The sequence below is a fragment of the Bidens hawaiensis genome, unplaced genomic scaffold (assembly GCF_021521415.1).
Source record: "Bidens hawaiensis isolate Kalapana, Puna unplaced genomic scaffold, B.hawaiensis_p1.1 tig00075316_1, whole genome shotgun sequence".
Classification (NCBI taxonomy): Eukaryota; Viridiplantae; Streptophyta; class Magnoliopsida; order Asterales; family Asteraceae; genus Bidens; species Bidens hawaiensis.
The window spans coordinates 2,088-13,846 of record NW_027503066.1 but is presented as its reverse complement, the minus strand read 5'-3'; the positions used below and the strand labels follow the sequence as shown (position 1 = coordinate 13,846).

Genomic DNA, 11,759 nt, shown 5'->3' with positions numbered 1-11,759 from the left:
TTCGTTGTCACGGCGGACAACATCCAAAATTTCTGACTGGTCTCGTGTATGTTTCTTCTGCTGGCTGAACTGTTGGGAAAATTTTTTCACTAAATCGTCCCAACTAGAAACCTCTCCGTCGGGTAGCTTTTCAAACCGTTCTCTTGCTGCCCCTGTTAGTGTCAATGCGAACATGTGACACCAATAGGGGAGCGTCCAACCGCTAACACCACCTACCGCTATAAAGTTCTGGAGATGATCACTTGGATCAGTCATACCATTGTATTTACCCACTGATGTAGGTATTTTGGCATTAACAGGGAATGGTGCTGTAGCAATTTTTGCAATGAATTTCGATTTTTCGGCAAAGGCCGCCGGACGATATGGTTTAGTAAAGTCTCGCTCAGCGTTACTGTGGTACTCAGTGTGGCGGAATGTATCTTGCGGACGACTACTTCTCGCCTGTGAGCTCATCCTACTGTCACTAGTGTATAAGCTGTAGTCACCTGGTTGATAGGTGGAATCATAACTGTCAAATTCTTCTAGGTAAGATGGCATCCGCATATCTATGCGAGGAGGCAGACGTAGCCTCGGGAATTCACCACTCTGATTCCGTCTGGTGACTGAAATGAGTTTGACTTCCCCTCACTGTTAGCGGAGGAGAAGGAGATCTCCTGGGAGATTCTTCATAATCCAAAGCACGAATGTGAAACCTTTCGTTACGTTTCCTGCGCTCATACTCAGCCACCAAACTTTGTTGTTGTGCCTGGAGCCACTCCTAAGGAGTTAGTGTTTCTCAAGGTCTAGAGTTATGTCGACGAGATCTTGCCATGTCAGAATCACCGGAATCATTTTCCAGATCCAACACTGACTGGTGTCGGCGAGTCTCTTCCGGAATTCGTTTAGGATTTCCCAAATTAGATCCTTCCGGTGCCGAGCCACGACCTGCGTCTGTGGGGGCAGACCGGTTGGTGGTGTAACATTTTCTAGGGTAAAACCCCCAGGTGTTATATTCGTGAGTCGTGACCCCGGAGCAGTAACACGTTCAAGAGTACGACCACTTGGAGTCGTAATACGTGCAAAAAAACTGCGACCCTGAGGTGGGTCATTGTTAGTTACACGGGAATCAGGTGCAGGGGTCCCCGTCGGCCCTTCAGGAAGTTTACTCATATCGAACGAACCAAAAAACCAACAAAAACTATTGCTGTTCTAACAGAAAACACGGATGGCGCCAATGAAGAAACACGGATCCGCTCCCCGGGTATGGGTCCTGGATCCAATGAGTCCACAGGGTACAATATGATAACTACTAACACGATATGAGTAAGAATTCCCAAAGTCCAGTGACTGGAACCTGCAAAACAGACACCTTGAGCCTCGTTACAGGAAGGACAAGAGGGGGTCTTCCTGTAACCACCCTCCGGCGTGAGAATCAGTATCGTTCGTAATGAAGAAGAGTATTGAAGTACAAAGACTAAGTGTAGTCCGAATATTGGTGAGTGAATGAATGAATACCTCATACCGTTTGACAAGGTATTTATAGCCGAAGGATGATGGAAGATGATTGGGGCAGCTGTCCTCTTCTAGAAGATCTTCGATAACTGCCTAGACGCGTGTCCTCATGTAATAGGTTGAGCTATACGTCTCATGTGCAGGAGTATAACAACATGGACACGTGTCACCAATCGATAGGATGGATTGCACCCTGGCCATGTGCACGGTTATAATAACCTGGCCAGGTGTCCTTTGTTCATTGATTAATATGTCACGTATTCCCCAAGTAAGAATCATGAGTCTTCTTCTAGAGGGTACTTGAATGGTGACAGCTGTCTTGCGAGCATTATCCTCCAATTGTTTACGCGGACAGATGTCCTGTCCTACGGACGACTTCTGAGGATGCCCGGATGCTTCCGCGTGAGTTATGGGGACATTACTCCTCATTCGTGATATGCGGGTGATTCATGTGTCCCGCAGGTGACTTATAAGAGGATTCTCTGTGCCCCGCGGGGGATACTTAAGGGTATTTGGGTCTTTTTAGTACCTTACCTCTACAATTTCCGGGTTCATTTTCCTAAGAAGATCTAAAACCTTTTTCCTTGGACTATCCACCGTCACTGTTTCATCAAGCAAGTTTCTAAACCGGTAACCACAATTCACAACAAGCATTTCATCATCATCAAGTTCAAGATCCTCGATTCTAATCGTTTCCCACTTTTGTGCTATCGCTTTAAACTTAAACCGAACACCAAGCGTCTCTGCATAGTGTGCTAACCGACGACCTGTTTCTTCAACCCGTTGGGCTGGTCGAAAACTAGGATATGGGAAGTCAATCCCAATTATTCGAACCTCGGGTGGCCCACCTGGCCTAGTTGAAAGCTGCTGTATAAGACATGGCCATTGGAAACCATGAAGAATTCCAAAATCTATTATGTGGTTTTGCTTTGTTTTGTGCAACATGCATAATAGTCTCGTTTGAAACAAAATGGGATACTTTAGTAAACGGGAAGCATCCGAGGAACAAACGGTATGCTTTCAGTACATCAGCAGCGGACGTGGGTGTAGAAAGAAGGGCTTTGTAGATCCGGGTTCCTGACCTGGCCATACGGGCTTCAAGCCCATCAGAAAGTAATGGGCCAGTCTTTGCATCCCATAACCTGTTGGTGAAGCATGCTCTCTTATACATTTCAGTAAATCGGTTACACCCCTTTGATCATTGATCGAAACCGATTGTGCGCATAGGGTCAAAAGTATTCTTAGATCCACTGCTTCACTTTGTTTCCTACGGCGCGGTTTGACTAAATTAAATCCCTTAGATTGAACTTTATGAGCATCCTGATTGCAAACAAAATCACATTGAAAAGGATGAGTTTTGGGTCCACCACAAAGTAACACATCATCAAACATCTCAGATTTCACAGCCGGTTCACTATAAACTGCAGACTGCTTTAAATTTCTTTCATCTTCAACAAGATCTTCAAAATAAGGATTCTTTTTTCCTCTTGATCCATCTGGAATCAAGCTAACGCTGGGAAAAAACCTACTTGCTTCGTCTATACCCGTTTGAAATTGCACGATAGATTGGTTATCATAAGCCCTGTCTGGAAAACTTAGAATACTCACGGGTGAAGTCGTAAATCCATCAACCGCATTACTAGTACTGTTAAACATGCTGTAAGATGGTTGGAATCTAGATTGTGAATCAAAACTGATCATTGTATTCGGTAAAAAAGAAGATTCATTGATATCATAGGCAAGATCTGTACCACTCATAGTGCTGTTGATGCCAAAAGCTATGAACTTTACAGAAGAATCTTGATTTGATCTTGATCTTGATCTTGATATTGAACTTGACCATGTTCTTGATCATGATAGTAAGTTACGGATTCTGCAACAGGATCTTGATCTTGACCTTGATACTGATATCGCGGTTGACCATGATCTTCATCTTGACCATAATCTTGAACTTGACCATGATCTTGAACTTGACAGTGATCTTGATCTTGATCTTGATATTGAACTTGATCTAGATATTGAACTTGACCATAATCATGATCTTGACCATGATCTTGATCTGGACCATAATCTTGAACTTGACCATGATCTTGATCATTAACCATAAGAACATTATAGAAAGAGTTTTCTGCAGCTTGAAGAGCAGCAGACTCTTGAAACATGCAGTTTTTGTCCCCTGTATCTTCCTCCATCAGCATCTGGTTTATATAGTTGAGTACTATATCACTAAAATCAGAATCATCCTGAATATCCCCTACAACTCGTTGAAATTCATTGCCTCTAGAAGATTCTGATCCAGATTCGACAAACAACTATCCGCCTTAGATCGTCCATCCATGGCCGACTATTGCAACAGAAAACAATTTTTATCAATAACATTCCATTTTTTTTAATTTAAAAAACAGATAGAAGTTTATCTCCAGAATTACTGGAGATCAAAACACATTTGGAAACATCAGAGCTGAAATCGAACAATTAAAAACTACACATATAGTCATGTACATATGATTCATAATGAAATAAGGTAACTGTGGGTGAGTGGATATAAAGAGATTTACCAGAGACAAATCCTAGGAGTAGATGCGATCTGGAGAAAGTAAACGACTGATGAAAAGGTGCAACAGATTTGGGAAGTTGACTTTGATATAGGAAACGAATCAAAAATATTATCAACATATAATAATTGGTTTAATAAATAATTAATTAGTAATTAAAAAACATATAAAGATTCATGCCCACACAACCCCCTTCCTTCTCATCCTTTAGTTTAGATAAAACTTATATTAATCATTTAATTGTTCATCTTTTAGAAGTTTCTTCTATATCTTAGTAATTTTTTTAACGTTGAGTTTCTTTTAATGCATCAGTTTGTATGACTTCAACCAAATACTCTTCTTTTACATCTTATTGATAGTGTATTTATGAAACATGATCAAATACATTTTATTCTTAACATGAAAACGGTGAGAACCAATTTGTTGTTATGATTAGGTTTATTTTTATAGGTGTTTGATGCTATTTTTTGTTCGTATTTGCTAATTTTCGGTTATGAAACGTTATAAGTATTTGCTTATTTATATTTTGTTGTTATTATTAGATTTTTCTTTTGCTGTTATAAGTATTTGCTGGTATATGCTGTTATTATTTGTTCTTGATTTTGATTCTTTTGTTGTGATTTTTAGGTTCTTTTCTTTGTTATTATAAGTCATTGCTTATGTAGATTGGTATTATAGTTGGTATTGTTTCTTACGTTCACATTTTTAAATAAATTGACATTATTTCCTACGTACACATGTTAAGATCAAAATGTACAGAAACCTTCCCCGTATATTTATATATGATTTGTTGCATATAAGTTATTTATTAATTGAATTGATATTATTAAAAATATATACTACTAATTCGGTCCATTTTTACATTTTGTATGTTATGAATTTTTGGATGGTGGACACATGCACCCCTAAAATCCACGTATAGCCTACTTAATGAGATTCACACTTGCATCACCACATATAAATGCATAATTATAATGAAGTACGAGAAACTTCATTATAAATGCATAATTATTGAATAATATATCTAACTTTATTTTATGTGGGCTTTCATTTTCTAAAGTCTAACCAAAACATCATCTAGTTTGACATTTATAAGCAGGTTTTTTCTTAATGAAATAAATAAAATCATCGTTTAAACTCTCATCACCCATATGATTCGCAAATCGGACTTCACGTACCCCATCGCCGAAAAACAAATTTCAACGCATACAGTTGCAATGAGTAATAATGATACGAGAGCTAACTTCAATTAACGTATAAACAATACATCAATGCAAATGAAGTAAGCGAGCAAAATAATGTATAGCCGAAACATTTTTTTAGATTAAAACACTTAATCCATTAAATTTACCTGACCTATTACTTCCGCCATCATACTCCTTTTTTTTTAATTAGCCTAATTATGTAGATTAAGTTGGGAGTGAGATTGTGCTTAAAATTTTTGAGCATAGATTAATTGAGCATTTGAGCTTAAACTTGTATTTAAATTGTTTCGTATTAAACTCAAATTTAGTTGGTATATTATTTATATGCATTTATATAATTAAACGTTGTTCTAGAAATTCATAAGGTTGTTCTCGAAATTCCAACAGGGTCGTTGTGCTGTTCTCGAAATCACACAAGGGTCGAGTGAAAATTATATAAAGGTCGGTCGAGATTTTAATATATATATACTAGTAAAAATAAAATTTCACAGGGGTCGGCCAACCCCCCTACTCAAAGGGTGGCTACACCACTGATTTCTAGAGCAAATTAATTACATTGAGATGCCGACGATTGTTCAAAAATGCCTTATGTCATCGTCTTTTGATGTTGACTGATTATCTGATCTGATCTGTGTTTGACCAGCCCATTTTACCATCTCTTTATGAAAGCTGATTATCTGATCCTTTTATCAAGAGGCGGGCTGCTGTATCCAAACTGAAAGGTAAGGTAAGCAATTTTGACTCATCTGAAGGGTCAATTCGGGTTGCATTTTATCTTTAACGGGTTGAAGTTAATTAAGTTGTACTTATTAAGTTTATATATCCCCTTTAAAACATGATATTATCCAACTAAACTTTATAATATGAAATATATTTTTAGTTCTGAATGCTTAAATTCTCATATTGGCTATTTTTGTAAGTTTTGTAAAACCAATTAAGTATGACAATTATGCCCTTCTCCTCCCCTGATTCTGTAAACATGTTAAACGCAAATTATCCGTTTCAAACCTGCTATTTGACTTACAGGAGTCAAATTGCTTATATTTTGTAAACTATTCATGACATTGTGTTTTGATTTTATATGTGATATGGAGTGTTGAATTTCAAATATTGCAATTCGATCCTTTTATTATAATCAAATATTACATATTTCATGTAAAAAATTTCAGATGGAAGTTAGTGAACTTTTAAAAAGAAGTTATGTAAAGACTTTAATCTGATATTTTTCCTAATCTAATAAACTAAATCCAAGTGATACATAAGTATCTGAACACCATTTTCAAACACAATGTTCCCTATTTCTAAAATCAGACTTCAATTTGTGCACAAGTATAAATATCCCAAACAAACTCAATCACTAGATTGCATAACCACAAAAGCTGCGTAGTCTACATCAAATCAAAAGTGATTCTACCACCACATAATACATTAATGTTCACTTAAGCGTTTCATCAATCATCAAACACCTAGCATGCAACACATGTTATCAAAATATATAACAGTTGTTGGTAATTAACCGAGTCGGACATGTCGAGTCCATGCCTAAGTATCTCATTATGGTGTATGGGATTAAGAAACTATATGATAGTTGGCATGAACTAATTTAGTTGGCAATAACTAATGTAGTTGACATTAACTAATGTAGTTGGCCATAAGTTTGATGCTTGGACATTTATGTCAAGTAGTTGGACATAAATGAATGTAGTTGGCAAGTTGGCTAACTAGTATAAATAGATCTACCAAGTAAGTGTTAGATTTCACCCATCACTATTACTATACCTACCACTATCACAACCAGAAGTCATTGTAATCAGTTTTGAGTTAGTTTCTGGTTATAATACAAGTCAGTTTCGATCCAAGCTGCCAAGAAGGAGAGAAACCGAGTTGTTGATACTTTGGTTGAACAAGCTAGGTTCAATCTGATATTGTTCAAACAATTTCGGTTTGATCAGTCATGGGTGACTCAAATACACCATCGCTGCCAGCCAAGCACGGCAGTAGCTCGGGTTCGTTTCAAAGCCGATGTTAACAGCAACAAACTACACAGTATGGGCACTATGCATGAAGGTTATTTTTAATGTGCATAGCATATGGGTTGCGATAGATCCTGGTATTACTTATGCAAAGATAAATAACATGGTGACCGCCCTACTTTTCCAGTCCATACCCGGACAACATATTTTGCTAAACGACATTTTGAACTCGGCAAAAAGAGTTGTGGGAAGCAACCCGAACCCGACATCTAGGAGCCGAAAGGGTAAGAGAAGCAAGGCTTCAAAAATTGATAGTTGAGTTTGATGCTTTGAAGATGAAAGATCCAGAAAAGATCGATGATTAAGCAAACTTGTGTTGACAAAACTACTTTACTTTTTAATTCATATGCAGGTCATCGTTTGATGTGAAGTTAGTTCAGTTGAAAGAAAACTTAAGAATCATGATGGACAAATAAACGAGACATTTGTTTCATGATTTATGTTTGTTTGGTGAACTATTTGTATTTTTTGGATATTGTATGGAATATTTTGTTTCAATTGAATTTTACTTAATAGATATTGAAATTTCCATTATTGCATGATAGTACCTTGAGAGCTGTGGGCAATCAGTTCACGCCCCAACATTTCCGCCGTAGGTTGGGGTGTGACATACAAATTGTCCTAAGGGGGTGAAACCGATTGAACTAAAGTGGGTTTTCAAAGTTAAGAAAAATCTGGACGGGTCGGTAAACAAGTACAAGGCCCGGTTAGTTGCAAAGGGGTATGTACAACGACACAAGCCACGGGATCTGTAACAACTCGGATTTTCTAAATTAATATTCAATAATCATAAACCCGACCCGTTTTTATATTCGGAGAATATTTTTATCCATAAAATAATCGTGTATATCGAGTATTGATTATTTTATTAATAATTCTTTATTATATTTATTTAATATATATAATATAACTTTGATTTATAATCAAATGTAACCCAAAACTAAACTTAAACCCTATTTTGTTCCCACACCTAAACTAGAGGGACTATAAACTGCAAACTTTCTATATTATAATCCATTACCAAACCCATCTATCCAACCCGTTTCGCAACTTGGTTACCTATTTAAGTTTCTTGAACCATAATTTTCGTTGTAATATTGGAATTGATCTATGATTATTGTTTCTCATACTATATACGACCTCACCGACTGATTTAATTTGGTATCCAAGATCTAAAGTGATCCGTATTAATTTATTATAAACCCGTGTTAATCGTTTTTAGGGTTTTACTCTAGACCATTATAATCAAACTAAACCTACAGTTATCATATCCCTAACGTCGCCTACCATAACCCTATATCGAATTGTAATATCGATGTGGTGATGTCGCATTCTTGTTAATGTTCTATCCGGCTCTTTGTGGATCAATTAAACCCTCTTCTGATCATCATAATAGGTAATTGATATTGTATTTATGTTCGTCGTTGGCTCTAATTGAATAGCCCAGTTGGCTAGGGGTGTGCGCGTTAAAGCTTGGCTGGGCTGGGGGCGCAGGTTTGAGCCTCCCCCAGCCCGGAATTTTTGGGTTATTATTTATTTTGAAATCCATTGTTGTTAAATCAATTTAATTATACTAATAATATTATAGAAATAATAAATCATTATTTTTTTATAGAACCGACACGTTAAACAATCGTCTTTTCTGAATCCTTGGTAAAAAACCATATATAAATGTGTGTATTTGTGTGTGTATATATATATACATGAATATATGTATACATGTATGAATATGTATTATGTATAAAATTTATTTTAATAAGGTCTTAATCTAACTGACACGTTAAACAATCGTCTTTTCTGAATCCTTGTTAAAAACCATATATAAATGTGTGTATTTGTGTATATATATGTATATATATACATGAATATATGTATGAATATGTATAACGTATAAAGTTTATTTTAATAAGGTCTTAATCTAAAATACATAAATTTAATATAATATTGTTAATTAATGTATTAAAAACTAGTTTAAGAATTTTATAAAAGATCATATTTTATATAAATATTATTATTTATTATTTACGATAATTACTTATAAAGAGATCTTTACTAAATAGTGAAAATATACATAAACACATTAAAGGTATTTTAGTTTAAAATAAATATTTTAAGATGATCTCTTTATATAATCTATCTAAAATTTTATAAATATTGAACTAAGTATTTTATTGATTTACAATATACTATTTAACAAATTTAATAATAAGCTATAGTAATATTTAACTTTCGTAATAATATACCCGATCATTTAAATCCTGAATCTCTATCTAGTTTTAGAGTCGTTGTTCATTTCGTATTTATTTTCCGCAATTATTGTTACTTAGGATATCTCGTTGTTATTTCCCTAAGAGTGCGACTCTCGTTTACTACCATTCTTACCGCATCCGTTTATCTCTTGCTTATTTACTAAGGTAAGTATTTCACTCCCCTTCTTTTACTCACTTTTAACTTTTTTGGGTACTTACTTTTAACCTTTTTGGGGACATGTGCTTTCGTAAATATTTTCTATTATATAGTATTCAAACGCAACTGTTTATCCTTGTATATTTATCAGTCTGCCTAACTTGCTATTTTCTTACTTGCTTTATTTAAATGCTATTGCTTACTTCGGCAACCGATGTCTATTTTTATGGCAACAATTTAGTCCTTGCTTGGTAGCTAATGTCCATTTATATGGATTGGTTGAGCCCTTTATTTATAGTTTGCTTTCTTTATAGTTGTTGATCGTTATATCTCACAGGGACAGTTTGCACTTTTACTTATAATTATATAGTGTCTCAAATCTAGTGATTTACTCACTCAACATTGTGTTGACAAAATTATTGTATTTTTAACGTATATGCAGGTTATCGTGTGATGCATTTCTCAAGCTTGTATTTGAAGAAAACTTAGGTTGCATGCTAGAGAAGAAGACACAAGAATTAGAATATTAAATTCTTATTTGATTTAATTTTAATTTATGTACTTTGGTTAATTTGATGTAAATGATTATTTAATTAAATCTAATAGATATTGTCACATTTAATATTGCATGATAGTACCTTTGGAAAACTATGAGCAATCGGTTCACGCTCCGGCATTTCCACCGTAGGTTGGGGTGTGACAGGATCGATTACGATGAGGCGTTCGCACCCGTGGCCCGAATCGAGACAGTTAGACTTATTCTAGCCCTAGCCGCGAGTGAAGTATTGGAGGTACATCAAATGGATGTAAAATCCTCCTTTTTACATGGTGATTTACTAGAAGAAATGTTTATTGAACTACCAGATGGGTTCGTAAAGGAAGGAGAGTCATAAAGTGCATAAACTCTCGAATGCTCTTTACAGGCTAAAACAAGCTCCGAGAGCTTAGAACTCAAAGTTAAAAGGAGTTCTAAGTGAGATGGGTTTCAAAAGATGTATCGAGGAACAAGCCGTATACGTGAAGAAATCAACCAAGTTCATATTGATTATTTTGGTATATGTCGATGATCTCTTGGTAAACGGTTCCAAAATTGAAGAAGTAAAGGCGTTCAAGGAGATGCGCGAGTTACTTTGAGTTGAATACCTCCTGAAATCGAATTCAGAAATTAGAGGGGGTGAATGTTGGTAATTAAGCGAGTCGTACATGTCGAGTCCGAGCTTAAGTATCTCATTATGATGTATGAGATTAAGAAGCTATATGGTAGTTGACATTAAGTTACGTAGTTGGCAATAGCTAATGTAGTTTGCCATAACTAATGTATTTGGCCATAAGTTTGGTGGTTGGAAAATTATGACAAGTAGTTGGACATAAATGAATGTAGTTGGCAAGTTTGCTAACTAGTATAAATAGATCTACCAAGTAAGGGTTAGATATCACCCATCACTATTACTATAACAACCAAAGGTCATTGTAATCAGTCTTGAGTTAGTTTTCTGGTTATAGTACAGGTCGGTTATACATATATTGTTCGTTAATTATCGTTTATCAATATTGAACAATTGTTTGACGACGGCATCGATTGGAAGCACCGATGATACATTTGTTACTTACAAAACGAATTAACACAAATGAAAAACACACCTTAATGTGGCATCTAACTTCTTCCATCAAAGAACTTTGTGCAAAAAGCAAAATTAATGTGGCTAGAACCAGTGCAGATAGACATCAAATCACTTAACATGTTATACAAATTACAAACGTTTATTTTATACTTAGTTTTCAGTGTTATATTTTGAGTTTGGGTCAAGCAACGGATAATGGGTGTGAGGTTGTTTTGAAAAAGAACGATCTTTAATGTATGATGGTAGCGGTAGGCTAATCATGAAAGTGCCAAAGATGAACCGACTTTCCAAGGTCAAGATGCGTGTTGCAAAGAACATGTGTTTACACGTAAACGAAGACCCGGTTTCTCAACATAGCATGACCGATTAGGTCTCGTCAAACATCAACTTTGACTCATTGAAGTCAATGAAAAGCAAAGAGTTGGTGGTCGGGTTACCATCCATAAA

General features: G+C 35.7%; 1 protein-coding gene across 1 annotated transcript; it reads right to left on the bottom strand.

The window, feature by feature from the left end:
• Window positions 1-2,013: 2,013 nt before the first annotated feature.
• On the bottom strand, window positions 2,014-3,249 carry LOC143606548 (scarecrow-like protein 14). The gene is made up of 2 exons (XM_077082287.1): window positions 2,574-3,249; window positions 2,014-2,402 (listed from the first exon to the last, which is right to left on the bottom strand). Exons 1-2 carry the CDS (start codon window positions 3,247-3,249, stop codon window positions 2,014-2,016), a joined length of 1,065 nt encoding a protein of 354 aa, XP_076938402.1.
• Window positions 3,250-11,759: the final 8,510 nt, after the last annotated feature.